Consider the following 17,231-nt stretch of genomic DNA (forward strand, 5'->3'; position numbering starts at 1 on the left):
CATAGTCTGCCTTTTGGAAAGCATTTGTCTTTGAAAGGTTGATTATCAATTTCTTGGCATCAGAAAAACTGAGGTACGAGTAGTAGTGGTAATGCTTGGCTCTGAGACACGACGTCGTATTATATTTTCTAATGGTTTATGAGTAACACCTCCTTCCATAGGCTCTATTCACTCCATTACCTCTCACAGTCCCTTTAACATTTACAATTACTTTTAATCTCCTGGCCAAGATCAGAAGTGAGGTTTAGTCATACACAGTAGCCACGATCTGATTAAATTCCAAGTCGCTCTGATGTTCCCGGACATAAAATCTGCAGCCTTGACTCTCAAGGCTTTTGAGTTGGATGGAGCAGGAACACCAAAATCCAATTATCTATAAAACCATTCCCGTGGGTGGTCTCCCAGGATAAAAATGCATTAGTAGCTTTAGTACAATATGTTAAGTATAAACCCTGCACATAAATGGAGGGTAGAATGGACTTCTTGGAAGGTAAAATTATAAATAATCGCACAGATCTTAATGTTTGTTTGAACAATTTTTATGAAATCAGGAAAGTGTGCTTCAAAGAGCAGAAGTAATCCATTCATATCATCTGCAAGAAACCAAACTAACCTTTGACTTCCCTGAGAGAAGAAAGGATGCATATAAGAATACACAGAAAAGCAACCCAAACACAAAATCTATCCATCCATTAATTAAGCTACCTCTTGGACCAACAGTACAGATGTTTACTCGCGTTTCTACAAGTAATTATTACCATCGGTTCTATTGTGTCACAGTCAACTGTGCATCAGAGAAAGTATCTTACCTCTGGAGGGAACTGCAGAAGGCCTGTCAATAAATTAAGTCTCCCTCTGTGGGGCATGCCAATAATAACATCCGTTATCCCGCTGTAGGCTGACATTTTCAGCAACTCATGGAAAAAGCCCATCATGCTTTCAGCTCCTTCGCCCCCATACCGCTTCACCGTGGCAAACTTGGTGGCCAAAAAGTGGTCAAACTCCTATGGAACAGCACGGCAGACACATGTGTTGCAGGAAGACAGCCGGCCAAAGTCAGACACACAACGTTTACGTGTGTTGTAGGAAGACCCCACATTACTCCAAGTGGTTATAGTGGTACCCCTTCATGACACACTCCAGAGATGGACAGAGCGTGGCAGGAAAGCTTTGGCAAGGACACCAGCAGGAAAGCAGAGAAAATAACATCAGTTGTAGAATAACTAAGCCGCAGAGGAAGCCTCTTAGTATGTGTTCTTCTAAGAAAAAAAAAGAAAAAGAATGTGTTCGGCTAGAACAAGGGCTGGGCCTGAGATTCTGACCTTCCCAGCCCATGAGTTTGAGAAGAGGGCTCCACAGTACTGTTTCATCAAGACTACAAACCATCCAACTATCCAAACTACTGGGAATCGTTTTCTTGTCATCTCGATCACAGCCCTGAGAGATTCAATTCCATTAATTTGTACCAAGTGCTGTCATGCATAGTTTTCTTTGATCATTCCAGGTAATAAAAAGAGAAGTAAGATTTTAAGGATTTTGCAGTCTTTTAGAGAGTCAATAGGTGAATATATAAAAAACATTTTGACTCTGAAGAAAAGCAATAGCTCTGTTGTTTGGCGATCTACTTGTTTCTACTGAGAACAGCGTGGTGTATGTTATATTGTCTGGTGTGTTGAGGCAGTGAGGTAAATGGGGTAGGTAAATGACTTAATTCCCTCTGTTTAAAATTTAGGTATCTTTGCAGAAATTGAGTCATCCTATTCCATTGACATTAGCTGGTACTTTTATACCTGAGATTCCAGCATTAGTTTTGACAAATGTTTTCGCTCTTCTGTGGTAAAGGTCTCTTTTTTCAGTTCTTCAAATCTCTTGGCAAACCAGTCTTTCTCCTCCTGGCTCTGAAGTTGGGAGGTTTCAATAGAAATTTGCCCACAGTAGATTTGGTTAAGATAGGCTAAGACTTCCTCAAGAGAGGCCTCCTCCTTCCCCATGTTTAACAATCCTAAAAATGGAGTCAAAGGATCATTTTAAAAAACAATCATGTAATTTATTACAGAACATACCAAAATAATTATTTCAAGTCAGAGCATTTTGTTCTGTATAACTCAGGTCACCATCAATGGCTAGCTAGGTTTTTATAAAGGCAAGACTCAAAATAGAGTCAGAGGCCTAGAAGTAGTCAGAATAGCAGAAGGAATATAAATCTTTCTCCACAAGGACAGAGCCAAGCTCCTTTATGCTAAATTTTGATTCTATTGTAATTTCAAACTAAAAATTGAAACCTGACATTTATCTGCTTTATAGCTACAAATCAGATGTTCTACCTTTATCTGAAATACCTTCCCAAATGTTCAGGTCATATTAATACCTATAAAGTAGTGTCTACTGTTGAACAGTCAGTCTTAATGTGACTTAATATTGATAGCAAAGCAACATTTTAAGGTAAAGGGAAATCTACCCAACCCCTGGTCAAAAAAGGGAAAGGTTTTTAATATATTAATAGTTTAGCACCAAATCAATTATCAGTCATTTGCATCAACCTACAACCTGTGTTTAACAAACCAACATTTACCTTATTATTGCTTATGGTTTCTCACAATAAACTTTAGCTCTTTGATACTGATTGACCATTCAAGTTATAGAAATTGCTTTGTGTGTTGCTTAGCTTCTCTGCCTTCCATTTTAATCTATAAAATGAGGGCAGTCAAAGCAACTTACGGGGTGGTTGTTAAGATTAAATGAGATAGGTAATAACCCAATGTCCCCTGATGTAATATAGTCATACAATGGAATATTATTCAGCTACATGGAAGAATAAAGTACAAATTCATGTTACTATTTGGATGAAACTTGGAAACGTTATGCTAGGTGAAAAAAGCTGACCCCAAAGGCCACATACGGTGACTTTATTTATACAGATTGTCGAGAATAGGCAAATCTATAGAAATGGAAAATACCATTAGTGGTTGCCAGGGGCTGGAGAGAGGACAAAATGGGGAGTAACTGCTTACTAGGCACAAGATTTCCTTTTGGGGTGATAAAAATGTTCTGGAACTAAGTTGATGGTTGCACAACATTGTTGATGTACTAAGTGTCACTGAATTACATACTTTAAAATGGTTAAAAGTGGTGGGGTGCCTGGCTGCTTATCAGTCAAGCATGTGACCCCTGACCTCAGGGTTGCGAGTTTAAGCCCCATGTTGGGTACAGAAATTACTTAAAATAAAATTTAAAAAATGGTTATAGTGGCAAAGGTTATGTGTACTTTACCCCAATTAATATTTTCAACAAATTAAAATCATTAAATGTGATAATGCAGAGAAGCATGCAGCTTTGTTTCTCACATTTTCTGGTATTCTTATAAACTACATGTATTTCAAATATGCAGACCTATGCTTCTAAAAGAAGAGATATACAAATATGTGGTTAGAGATAAACATAGATCTGTCTGTCCAATAAGCAAGTTTGGAGAGTCTACTATTTACCATAAGCTGTATTGACACTGAGTGAATAAACATGGCTAAGAAATGGTCTTTTCCAAAAAAAAAAAAGAAAGAAAAGAAAAGAAGTCTTTTCCAGGGCTCCTGGCTGGCTCAGTTGGTAGAGCATGCTGCTTTATGCAACTCTTGATCTCAGGGTTGTGGGTTCAAGCCCCACATTGTGCCTAGACCTTACTTAGAAAAGAAAACAAAGTCTTTTTCCTAAATGAAATTTAAGCATTACAGAGAAAAATTTATAAACAAGTAATGATTATACTATGTCATATAGAGAGGTAGTTTTTCCTAGTAGTAACAAGGTTGCACTTTCTGATAGGTAACTTCATATTTCTGGTTAATGCTGAATGGAACACTTGAGAATATTTTTAGGATGGCCTTATTCTGACATCATATTAAGTTTTGTATCTGTTTTGGTGGATGTACTGTTGTTGAGCATTACTCACAGTACCATGAGAGCATAGGTGAGAGAATACTGAACTCTACCTTAGCAAGCCCTGGGTAGCTCTGCTATTAAATGTGATAATGCCCTGGGTAGCTCTGCTATTGTATCTGTTTTGGTGGATGTACTGTTGTTGAGCATTACTCACAGTACCATGAGAGCATAGGTGAGAGAATACTGAACTCTACCTTAGCAAGCCCTGGGTAGCTCTGCCTCACAGAGCAGTCAGTGCTCATTGAATCCTAAAAATGAACAGGAATGTCATAGTTTGATCAAGTAGAGATAGAAGGACATTCCATGCAAAGTTAAGAACGAAAGAGTTGACACAATAATATCAGGGAGTACACAGATTCAGCAAGAGTAAGGCACAATACAGAGACAGGGATGACATAAAAATGGTGTTTCCATTCCTGAAGGGTCATTTAAATTATGATAGAGGCATAGATTTTGTCTTAGAGATCCCAACTGAGAACTACCTAGCTGAGTCCAGTCAAATCCTAGAACCACAAGATAATAAAATTGTGCCCTTAAAAGTCACTATATTTTGGAGTGGTTCGTTTCACTGCAATAAATTACTAGAACATTACTAATTGATGCATATACCAGAATTGGACATTGGCCAACATTAACTTTAAAAAAAAAAACGACAAAAGGGGCATCTGGCTGGCTCAGTCATAAGAGCATGTGACTCTCAATCTCGGGGTTGTGAGTTCAAGCGCACATTGAGTGTCGAGGTTGCTTAAAAATAAAATGTTTAAAAGTCATAAAGAAATATGAAAATAAATAAAATAGGGCAGCCTGGGTGGCTCAACGGTTTAGCACTGCCTTCAGCCCAGGGCATGATCCTGGAGTCCCGGGATCGAGTTCCATGTTGGGACTGCATGGAGCCTGCTTCGCCTTCTGCCTGTGTCTCTGCCTCTCTCTCTCTCTCTCTGTGTGTGTGTCTCTCATGAATAAATAAATAAAAATCTTAAAATAAATAAATAAAATAAAATAATTTAATTTAATTTAATTTAAAAAAATAAAATAGGGATCCCTGTGTGGCTCAGTGGTTTAGCACCTGCCTTCGGCCCAGGTTGTAATCCTAGAGACCTAGGATCGAGTCCCACATCAGGCTCCCTGCATGGAGCCTGCTTCTCCCTCTACCTGTGTCTCTGCCTCTCTCTCTCTCTGTATGTCTCTCATGAATAAATAAATAAAATCTTAAAAAATAATAATAATAATAATAATAAAATAAAATAACAAAAAAATAAAATAAAATATGACATGAGGTAGGAGCCCAGGATCCTGACTGGTTATCCAGCACCAACTTCGTTTAAGTTCCCAGGGTGGGAAAGAAAACAGGCAGAAAGGGTGCAGGCTACAGAATGGAAGCAGATGTGGGTTGTCACCGTACCTCTGCCACTTTCTAGCTACAAGTTACTTAGATTCTCTGAGTTTCTGTTCTATCTGTAAAATAAAGATGGCAGTAACTTCTTTAGGAAGTAGGTATGAGAATGAATTGACATGATAGATGTAAAGTGGCACATAATGGGAGTCTGACTGCTTTTTTCTTTTTAATTTCAGGGCTTGCAATTTTTTATTCATTTTTCAAATAATCTGTTTTATTTTGTGGAAAGAGCACTGAACATAATAACTCTTTTCTACCCAATTTTTAAGTATAAAATACAGTATTGTTAACTGTAGGCCCCATTGTATAGAAGATATCCATACTTATTTATCTTTCATAATTGAAACTTTGTACCTTTGACCCACAGCTTCTCTTTTCCACCTATACCCAAACCTTGGGCACCATTATTCTATGGGTTCTAAGAATTGACTATTTTATTTCATTATTTTTCTTAAATATGGAATGCTTCATGAATTTGCATGTTATTCTTGTGCAAGGGCTATTCTAACCCCCTCTGTATAATTCCAGTTTTAATATCTGTGCTGCTGAAGCTAGCACAAGTTGGACTACTTGAGATTCCTCATGTAGTGAGATCCTGTAGTATCCATCCTTCTGCAACTGGTTTTATTTCACCTAGCATAATGTCCCCAAGGTTCATCCATGGTGTCACAAATAGCAGGATTTCCTTTTCTCTAAGGCCGAATAATATTCCATTCTGTGCACATACTGCATTCTCTTTCTTTTTTTTTTAAAGTAGGCTCTACGCCTAATGTGGGGCTTGAACTCATGACCCCAAGGTCAGGAGTTGTATGCTCTACCAACTGAGCCAGCCAGGTGCCCCTTTACTGCATTTCTTTATTCATTCATCCACTGATGGACATTTATGTTGTTTCTGTATTTTGGTTATTGTAATAATGCCACAATAAACATGAAAGTACAGGTAACTCTTCAAGACCCTGATTTCAATTCCTTTGGATAAATACTCAGAAGTGGGATTATTGGATCATATGGTATTTCTATTTTTAATTTTTTGAGGAACCTCTATATTGTTTTCCAGAGTAGCTATACCTACTTGCATTCCCACCAGCAGTGCATGAGGGCTCCCTTTTCTCCACATCCACATCTTCATCAACACTTGTCATCTCATGTCTTTTTTATAACAGCCATTCTAACAGGTGTGAGGTGATAATATCTCACCGTGGTTTTGATTTACATTTCCTTGATGATGAACAATGCTGAATACCTTTCCATACACCTGCTGGCTACTTGTATGTCTTCTTTGGTGAATATGTTTTCAAACTCAGAAGAAATGGGTCTTACTGAAAGACTATTCTAGAACCTCAAGACAGGTCCTCTTAGACAATGCTTGAAAGTGCCCCTCACTGTCAGCTCATATCCCTTGGAAGCCTCAGCCCCAGGGGTGTTGAGGGGGACATGTGGATTCTTCAAGAACAGAGAAAGGAGCTCTACCTCATGTTGGCAGCTAACTGTCATATGGACAGTCTAGTGTCAACCAGCTTTTTTTAAAAAAAAAAGATTTATTTATTTATTCATGAGAGACACACACAGAGAGAAGCAGAGACACAGGCCGAGGGAGAAGCAGGCTCTTCTCAGGAGCCAGATGCATGACTCAATCCCAGATCCCAGGATCACGACCTGAGCTGAAGGCAGCCAAAGGCAGCCACCCAACCGCTGAGCCTGCCAGGCGTCCCTCAACCAGCTTTACCTGAGGTATTAAAGGGTCCTTGCAGGGTCGACAGAAGAGCTCGGATTTCAGGCACATCCTCCTGCAAGGCTTGTCCACTGAGGAGGGGGTTGATTTTGGCAGCTTTATGACCATGTTCACAGTATACTGTCACCAATCTGGCAAGGCCATGATCAACTAATTCCAATGGAAAAGAAAATAATACAAACAATTTAGGAAATGCCCCCCCCCCCCCACACACAAAACAATTTTTCGAAGAAGACTTTGTAGCCTAAAACATTTTTATTTTTAATGCATTGCTTCCACCCACCATATCTCAGGATTAAAGACTACCAGAATCCAGGAAAACACACTGGAAAAAAAAAAAAAGGGAACAGAACTATGAGCGCACATTTGTAAAACAACTATGTCCATTGATAGATAGTAAAAGGAAACACCTCAAATCGAAAAGAATTGTTAAAATGCTGAGATTAGGGATAATTATAGTCCTCTTATTATTTGAGATTTTTAAATATTTTACATAAAAAAGTAGAAATAGGTAGAACTACAAAATCAATGTTACATTTCCTTCCCCATTTCTTAAAGGCCCCAGGTCACAGTTATTTCAGACTCATGAAATCTTAGACCAGAAAAAGATCTTAAAAATGATCTTGTCACACACATAGTGCAAATAAAAAAGAAAGAAAGAAAGAAAGAAAGAAAGAAAGAAAGAAAGAAAGAAAGAAAGAAAAATCTCCTTTATAAAGCCCTAAATGTGCAGTTCCTCCATCTCTGCTTAAAGGAGAGGCATTATCTCTCAGTGAATCCAATTGGTGATTTTATATTGAGCCCAAAATTGCTTTTTTTCCCTTTTCCACATGAAAGGTCTTCCAAACTTTGAAGAAAAAAAAATTCCTTTATGCTTACATTCAATTCACCTTCAGTTCATCAAGGCAGCCTTACAGACTGACTGCAAATCCCTGAAGATGAGCAGATCCACTCTTGAGTGCACACAAGAAAATGAAAAATGAAAAATGTTTTCTGAACATTTTTTTCAGTTTGTTTTTATTCTTAGAACCCAGGGAAAACTATTAGCATATTTTGAAACATTTAATTATCGTTCATGAACATTTATTGCAATGAAGTAAGCTACATATGTGCTTGGGTTTGTAGTCAGAGGATTGCCAAATGTATGGCTTGATGCAGGCTCACAGGAAAAATAGAGATGAAATGAATATGTAAAGAATCTGTTTGCACTAATACGACAGGAGGTTCCATATTATGTCTAGTAAACTAATCAAACAATCCCAGTAAATGAATTTATTTCAGTCTGGAGGGTAGTCATATAAACTGCTATAGGGGTTCTATTCTGAACCCTATTGAAGTTCTCAATTGCTGTGCTACAAAGTAGGAAATTTTTGGATGTATGGCTAAAATCCAGATAGACCACATCTAAAGCATTTTCCCCACTGGCCACTCCTTAAAAACACATTTTTCTTTTCTTTGATGGCTGAGTAGTATTGCAATGACGTGCATGCAGCTAGAGTGTATTATACTAAGGGAAGTAAGTCAACAGGGGACGACAATTATATGATCTCACTCATACATGGAATTTAAGAAACAAAACAGAGGATCATAGGGGAAGAGATCAAAATAAAACAAGACAAAATCAGGGAGGAAGACAAATCATAAAAGACTCTTAACTATAGGGAACAAACAGGGTTGCTGGAGGGGAGGGAGGTGGAGGGATGGGGTTGTTGAATGATGGGCATTAAGGAGGGCCTGTGATGGAATCGCACTGGGTGTCTTAATGCAACTGATGAATACCGAACTCTACTTCTGAAACTAAATATACACTATATGTAAATTAATTGAATTTAAATAAATAAAACACAATTAAACCACATTCTCCTTCCCTCCACCCTCCAAAAACAAAACAAAAAATCCCATATTCTTCCCTGAGCTCTGTGACATTGCAAGATCCTGGCCTTCCTCCTACCTCACCGGCTACTCAACCTTAGTCATTTTGTGGGGAGTTCCACTTCTTTGATCATCTCTAAAATAGTGCTCTGCACGTCTGCTCAGAGTTTTTTTCTCAATCTATTTTCTCTCTGGGTGATCTCCTACACTTTCCACAGCTTCTAATAACATGTACAAAACCACATCTCTAGTGGGACAAGTCCAATAGTAAACATGTAAGGTTATCATCACCATTCTCAGATTAGTAGCCTTGTTGAAAACATTCTCTTAGTGAACCTATACCCGCTCACAGAGATCACTGCTCCCATTTTTAACTGCTCACCAGGCTTTTCAAGCTACTTTAGAGCAAAGGCATAGGAGTTGGTATAAAAGCATGCTGCTCACTCCAAAGAATACATGTCCACTGCTGTTCTGGCAGAGCCAGAGAGTGGGGGCCTCTCCTCCCTTGTACCTCTATATTCATCCTGGCCCTCTATTTTCTCTCAGGCCCTCCTTCTATTGTTTTGGTTTCTTCCTCTTCTTTTTTTTTTTTTTTAAGGTTTTATTTATTTATTAGAGAGAGAGAGAGGGAGAGGGATCATGAGCAGGGGGACGGGCAGAGGGAGAGGGAGAAGCAGACTCCCTGCTGAGTAGGGAGCCCTACATGGGGCTCTATCCTAGGACCCTGGGATCATAATCTGAACCAAAGGCAGATGCTTAACGTACTGAGCCATCCAGGAGCCCCCCTCTGGTTTCTTCTTGAAGATCCAATTCCATATCCCTTCCCTTTCTGCCTCCCAGATCCTTCCATTGGAATTCCATGGAATTCTGCTCCAAGATTAACAAATCTCTCTGCATTCTCTCCCTCTTCCCTAAACATTCCTTATACCCCTGACCTAACTGGAACCTGCTTTCCATCAGGGAACAATAGGAGGTGAAGCTACTCATCACCACACCCTCCCCGAGAAAGTACCTATTGTTCCTCATAGACTTTCCCCTACTATATCGGTCCTCTAATTCTGCAAACTGCCCATCCTCTGAGAGACAAGCCATAGTGCTGTCAACTAATCTCCCTTTGCCAATAGCCATTGCAAAACAATGTTGTAGGAGAAACTTAAGTGTATGGGGAGGAAAAAAGACTATATGCAGCATATATAGCAGGAGCCTGCTCTTTGTTAAAATGTACATGTGTATAATACATAAAACATATTTCATTACATAGTCTATATAGCATAATATTAGTATCTATATTATTTCTATACATGTATGTGTATATATATATTTCATATGTGTAAAGGAAATGGACTAAAACTTAGGGATTATCCTATATTAAAATTCCTGATTTTTGGTTTTTTGCTAATCATATTTACTAAATTCTCCACAGTGAACATGCATAGAACTCTTTAAATTGTATCCATTTAACTGACTTGCCACCTACTACACTCTGAAAGCTTTTGGTTAGTGGGTTTTCTCCAGTATACCTGGTACACCTGTCCCCACCCATGGACTTCATGCTTGTAAGAATCAGGTATATTTGTACCTAAGGCTGTTGCTATGGGAGAAAATAAAATGTTGGAGGAGAAATCATAAAAATCTGGAGAAATGGGGGCAGCCCCAGTGGCGCAGCAGTTTAGCGCCGCCTGCAGCCCGGGGTGTGATCCTGGAGACCCAGGATCGAGTCCCACATCGGGCTTCCTGCATGGAGCCTGCTTCTCCCTCTGCCTGTGTCTCTGCCTCTCTCTTCGCTCTTTCTGAATGAATAAATAAATAAATCTTTAAAAAAAAATCTGGAGAAATGTTGCATTCAGATTGCTTCCATAAGTGCTCTTATTTTTAAATATTTGGAAATATGAAAACAAAAATAAATATATTTGTGAAAATATTTAAAGCATCTCTCATTCCTTTATCATACTCCTTGCTTTAATGACCTTTTTGAAATTAACATGAAACTAACACGTTCTAGTTTCAAATGCTTTGGATGAAAGTGCTTCACCTGTATTACTTTTGTGGCAAATAGTGAAAAGACAAGAGGATGAGAGCACAGCAACTGAATACATATATTCCTCATAAAAATAACTTTCTATCACTGTAAAAATTAACCAAAGGATTACTGTAAAAGAAAAATGCATATGTTTACGTTAGGCATAATACCATCCAAACAACTTAGCACTTAGGTTATCTATAGAAGTTCAGAAGAATTTAATTTGATGTTTCAATCACTAAGAAGCCAGAGAAAATAGGGAAAACAGCAGCATAGAGACACATGCTTCTTCAAAACAAAATGGAAAATACTGAAAGCATGCTTCTGGTTTAAGAGACTGGCACATAGTAGATGCTCAAGAAACATCTGTTATGAACTGAATCAAGTCCTGAGATTCAGCATATCATAAGAGAGTCCACAATCATCATTGATGAAAGTTCTCCAGAGCCCTCAAACACACAGTACAAGAGCTGCAGTGGATGCTCCTTCCTCGCTTTGAGCCCCTCTTTCTGAAAGCCACATCCTCTCATTCCAGAAAGTAGGATCCTGAGACCATGTTTACCACATTCCATTCTGCCTCCTTCCCAATTCACAGATTCCAAAGACACCTGAATCAAGGTGGGCCCGATTTCATCTTTCCAGAATTTATGACTTGGTTTCGGGAGATAAGGGTGGTTCGCTACGCCTCCTGTTTGTGCCAACAACATGGCTTCTACTGAACACCTGCTTTTCTTCTGGAAGTCTGGAATTTTGGCACACACAGAGGATGCTTACATGAACATCTGCCAATAAAAACCTTGGGGGCCAAGTTGCTAATGGACTTCCAGGGTATATATACTACTGTGTTTGTGTTGCTAGAAGAGGAGTGCAGTCTGTGTCACCTCTCATGGGACAGAAAGCATGAGAAAGCCTGCACAAAGGTGCCTCCAGAGGTGACTTTTCCTGTGCTTTTCTCCATTATGATCCAGATCCTTATTACATCACTGTGATAAACCTGAGCCATGAGTACAACTATAGGCTGAGTGCCATGAGTCTTTCTGGTGAATCTCTATATGTAGGGGGGGTCTCGAGGACCCCAACACGCATTATGGGTAGCAAAGGAGCTAAGTACATTAACAGCTGTGCCCTGTGAGCTCACACACAGCTTTTACCAATATTCCTAGAGTTAGTTCTGGTCTTCTTCCCCTCCGCTCCACCCCAGTCTTGGGTGCTGCACATATCCTTCAGTTCTGGGAGATTCCCTCGTATCTTTCAAATAAAGTTCCCTCTTTGCTTTAGAGAGCCACAGTGGTTTCTGATGCTTTTGACCAAAAGAACCTTAGCTAATAGGAGAATGAAAAAAAAATTACTGTAGGGATATTTACATCAATTGCTTTATTCTCAAACAAGCACAGTGGGGGCAATGAGGAATGTTTTATTTTCAGGAAGAAGGGGTTCATATTAACCATTATGAAGTACATAGACAGATAAACTAAACTTAACATTTAAAGTCAGTATAGTTCTTTTTCATCATCTGGTCATAATAGCCTCTTCCCAAAAATATCTAGATAGTATCCACAGTCTCTTGTATTCAAGGCAACATATCCTTATAGCAAGTGGGAATGAGAATGTTGGGTATCTATGAAGTCATGAAAATTCCAAGAATGAGAATGTTATAACTGGAGTCCCTCTGAACCCCATTAAAATGTGACGGCTGACCCCAGCTTCAGCTTAGGAACATCGTAGATAACCACATTAACACTAAGACTCTGTACCAGAGTACCATATTCTGTACAACACAGACGTAGGCTGTGAAACTGAGTTCATTTTATATCATATCCTCTCTTTCCACCCCAAACTAATAATATCATTTTTTAGAAAGATTTTATTTGTTTGTTTGTTTGTTTGTTTATTTATTTATTTATTTATTTATTTATTTATTTATTTATTTATAAAGGCAGGGAGAGAGCAAGCAAGTAGGGAGAGCAGCAGAGAGAAATGGCAAAGCAGACTCTCCGCTGAGCAGGGAGCTCAGTGCAGGGGTTGATCCCTGGGATCCTAACCTGAGCCAAAGGCAGAAGTATATCCTCAAACACAGTATCTTATAAAATAAATTTATTTCGCCAGATATTTTTCTTGAAAAAAATTTAAAAACTAAACTAAAAAGCAAAACAAAACAAACCCCCACTTTGTCCTGATCCTGTTTTTCTCTCAATCCTTTCTAAATCACTGCCAAGATAGATAAGGGTCACAGATAAAATGATAGTGAGCACTAACCTTTGCTACACCCTGTAGCCAGTGTCTCACACATATCATTTTACCTAACCCTTGCAACAACTCTGAAATAGGTATCTTTATCTGCAGAAGAGTTAATTGGGGCTCAAAGAGGGTTATGTGACTTCCAAAATGTGACCAGATAGTGAAGAAGTTGGAATTTGAACTCAAGCATATTTGACTTCAACTCAGTCTTTTATCCATTATACTACAACAAAGATTGAAAAGAGAAGGGGCGTCTGGGTGGCTCAATCGGTTAAGCATCTGACATTGGCTCAGGCCATGATCCCAGAGTGCTGGGATTAGGCCCCAAATCCAGCTTCCTGCTCAGTGGGGAGCCTACTACTCCCTCCCCTTCTACCCCTCCCCCCACTTGTGTGCTCTCTCTATCTCTCACTAACTCTCACATGCAAATGAATAAATAAAATCTTTTTTTTAAAAATTGAAAACAGAAGCCCAGAATGGCAAAAGGGATGAGAGAACTGGAAATCATGGAGACAACTTAAAAAAAAAAAAAAGTACAAAAGCTAATGCCATTAGCCTTTTTTGGTCTGCATTTGTACTCCAGAATTAAGTAAATTTTTAAAAATCTCTAATGCAATAAGATTTTATTCAACTACTTTTCCCATGACTCCAGTAAAGGCTCCTGTTATTTCTAATATGCAATATACCCACAACTTCAACTATTAAAGCTCAGTGCAAGGTCAGTAACCACTCAGTGCTGTTTGGAATCCTATGGCTCCCATCTTCTGCTGATCCTTAAATCCTGCCATTTTTTTGTGATCCAAATCCTCCATAATTAAATTTATACTCATGAATCAGCGCTCCTCCATTTAAAGTAGGATTGTTCATAAGTAAATTCAAGTTTACCTGAATTGAGGTTTACAGAGGTTAAAGTACAAGCTGTTACTAATCACCAGCTACAAAGAACACTCATCATAGGTCAAATTTTAACTAGTGAAAGCACTGCCATCTAAGAGGTTACTAGAAGCAAATTCAATATCTCCTTAAACCCTTAATGTAATGGAAGTCTTAGCAAATGATGCAGTTGTCCTATGCAAGCATTGATTTTCAGCCATGATAAATATTTGAAGAAAGAAGGCTGATGAAGGAAGGGCAAAGAGGAGGAGGGAGGCACCATAACTTTGATCACAAGTCTTCCCACTGCACTGTCACTGGTGATGTGGGTGGTGCCATGCAACTATTTTCAGTAGGGCTTGTCCTTCGATTGACTTTGCCAATATCAAAAAGGTGACGTGATCCATCACATCAACTCAATCGTTCTTCTCAACCAGTAGGGTACCTTTCAGGACAACTGGCAGGCATTAATTAAACCACGTACTCCTGTTCTAATTAATAGAACTGACCATAAGCACACACTTCAATGGGATTTAAGAAAAAACCCAGCAAGTCTTCACTGTATTCATCAGTAAAAAAGAAATTATTACTTTTTCTAAAACACAGTAATACAGTATATTACCCAATGTGTATGATGCTTCCTTTCTTGATACTTGGTATGATGGTGGTGTACCCAAAGTTCAAGTGCACTAAATGTTACAAACAAATTACATGTACAGAATCATATTTCCATTTCCTTGTGGGAATAAGTCATTTAATAGGTATTCCGTTTAATGTAGAGCTGGGAGGAATGTAAGACAAGATCTTTACCAGGCAGAATTTTACAAGTTGAGATGATGGGTCCCTACACAAAACCGCACTCGGTCGTAAAAAGCTCAATAGAGGGATCCCTGGGTGGCTCAGATGTTTGGTGCCTGCCTTTGGCCCAGGGCATGATCCTGGAGACCCAGGATTGAGTCCCACATCGGGCTCCCTGCAGGGAGACTGCTTCTTCCTCTGCCTGTGTCTCTGCCTCTCTCTCTCTCTCTGTGTCTATGAATAAATAAATAAAATCTTGGAAAAAAAAAAACCAACAACCTCAATAGAGTCCAAGTCCATCTTAGTCCATCCCATACTAAGAGTTGAAGTGGCTCAGATTAGGATAGGCAGGCATTGTCTGGGAAGATGTCATGGAGGAGACAGGAATGGAGATGGGTAAGCAGTGGAAAGGCATATAGGATAAAGCCTAGAATGTGGGGGAATTTATGTTGGAGAGAGGTAAGAAAGAAAGCAGAATGGGTCACAAAAAATGAAGAGCATTGACTATCAAGCTAGAGAATCTGCATTTTATTCTGAGAGGCAAAGTGGAGCCTTTGGACATCTGAGTTAAGAAAATGACTCAATGAAACCAATGTTTCAGAAAGATTGGTGCCAGACAGGAACTAGGCTACAAATCTTAATACCAGTGAGGCTAGCAGTTTTATCTTTTCAAAGTCATGGATCTCTTTTTTTGAGAATTCAGTAAAAGTTACATGCTCTTTTCCTAAAAATAGACACACACAGAGTTGCTCACGGTCCACAGACCCTCTGAAACTTTTCCATAGGGATCCGTGGATCTTGGTTAAGAACATTTGAATTATTATTATTATTTTTTTTGCAGCAGCAGCAGCAGCAGCAGACCAGAATTAAAAGCCGAGACTAGGATCTCAGTAGTGAAAATAGAAAGAAAGCAAGGCTTTGAGAAACACAGTGCTCCAAATTTGATAATTAGTATGAGATGAAAAAGTTGAAGGTGGGTTGCTTGCCCGAGATTTTTACAATATGTCTGTAGCAGAGACTCCTACAACTCCCAATATCCATTTTCCCTTCTTTTACTTAGTAATAGATAGTTGAATATATGGCCACCCAGAATAAAGACATATGTCCCGGCCTTCTAGACAGCCAGTTGGCCATGTGACTAAGTTCTGATGAGTGAGAATATAGCAGCAGTGATGTATGCAACTTCTGAGTCTTGCCCTGAAAGGGAGAGGTGTTCTCTTTTCCTTCCCCCTTTTGGAGGATGTGAATGGAGACTGTGGATGCAGTGGTGACCCATCCTGGACCAGAGTAGAGAGCAACACCCACAGGATGGTGAAGAAACAACACAGAGGGATCTTGAATCCCTAATGACTTTGCAGAGCAGAGCTGCCATCCCAGCTCAGACCTTTACTCATCTTACTTAATTTAAGTCACTGTTACTCCAGATCTCTGACATAGCCCCTGAACTTATCCTATCTAACACATAATTTGGTACCCAGTGGATTGCTACCCTAACAGAGCCTAAAATGCCTGTGACATTGGCTTAGCAGTCAGGCAGCAGGTGTCAAGGACCAGACATTTCAGACAAGAAAGCTAATGAGCACTGTGTGATGCTATCTGACAAAACATGCGGTGAAAGTATCACCTGTGATATCCTGCAGGCAGACTTTATGTCCACGGGGCTATGGCTTAGTAGTGGGTGATCACTGTTCCTTGTCACTTTCAGGAAAGCCCTGGGAGAAAGATGAGGTCAAGCTAGACTGAGCAAAAAAAGGATAAAGGGAAATTTAGCTCTGCTAATGGGAGGCCTCTGGACCTAGAAGGCAGGTCCTGGCAAATTTGGGAAACTAGAAGCACTTAGAAAAAGGTGGTTTGGAAGAGGCTGTCTTTGCAGGAGGTAAGAGAACACACAAACTCTTCTTCCAGTACCTTCTAGAAAGCATTCACTATTAGACAATGGGAGCCAGCTGAGCCTTCAAGGTCCAATGAAGGGTGTTGCCTTCCCACTATTATTCTAGAGGGTCTCAGGTAAGCGCCATTAAGTTTAGAGTGGGTAGAGCACAGAAGCAGTAAGTAAAAGACCAGAGGTTTCAAGGCTTTAAAAGTAGGTCTAGATGAGATCTTTGACTAAAGGCAATTTGCTCATAGAATGACAACAAGCAAAAAGACTGCAAACCTATGACTGTCATAAGAAAATTGTACTGCTGGGGTGCATGGGTAGCTCAGTAGGGTTAAGCATCCAGCTTTTGATTTTGGCTGAGGTCATGGTCTCAGGGTCCTGGGGTCAAGCCACATCTGGCTCTGCGCTCAGCGAGGAGTCTGCTCAGGTTCTCTCTCCCTTTTCCTCTGCCCCTTCCCCCCTACCCCTATCTCTCAAATAAACAAAAAACCTT

The 17,231-nt window shown here is 39.5% G+C and overlaps 1 protein-coding gene and 1 non-coding gene across 2 annotated transcripts in view; both read right to left on the bottom strand.

Moving 5' to 3' along the window:
- The window catches only part of DHTKD1 (dehydrogenase E1 and transketolase domain containing 1), a 51,425-nt gene that overhangs the window by 30,408 nt on the left and 3,786 nt on the right, over positions 1–17,231 (bottom strand). Inside the window, exons 2-4 of the mRNA XM_026016577.2 lie at positions 7,053–7,208; positions 1,791–2,002; positions 810–1,004 (exon numbers count right to left, since the gene is read on the bottom strand). Of these exons, the coding sequence (XP_025872362.1) occupies positions 810–1,004; positions 1,791–2,002; positions 7,053–7,208 (563 nt within the window). The remainder of the gene's footprint in view (positions 1–809; positions 1,005–1,790; positions 2,003–7,052; positions 7,209–17,231) is intronic.
- On the bottom strand, positions 5,778–5,884 carry LOC112908385 (U6 spliceosomal RNA). The gene has a single exon (XR_003232917.1). It is a non-coding gene; the product is annotated as a U6 spliceosomal RNA (small nuclear RNA).

Source organism: Vulpes vulpes, chromosome 2 (genome assembly GCF_048418805.1).
Source record: "Vulpes vulpes isolate BD-2025 chromosome 2, VulVul3, whole genome shotgun sequence".
Taxonomy (NCBI): domain Eukaryota; kingdom Metazoa; phylum Chordata; class Mammalia; order Carnivora; family Canidae; genus Vulpes; species Vulpes vulpes.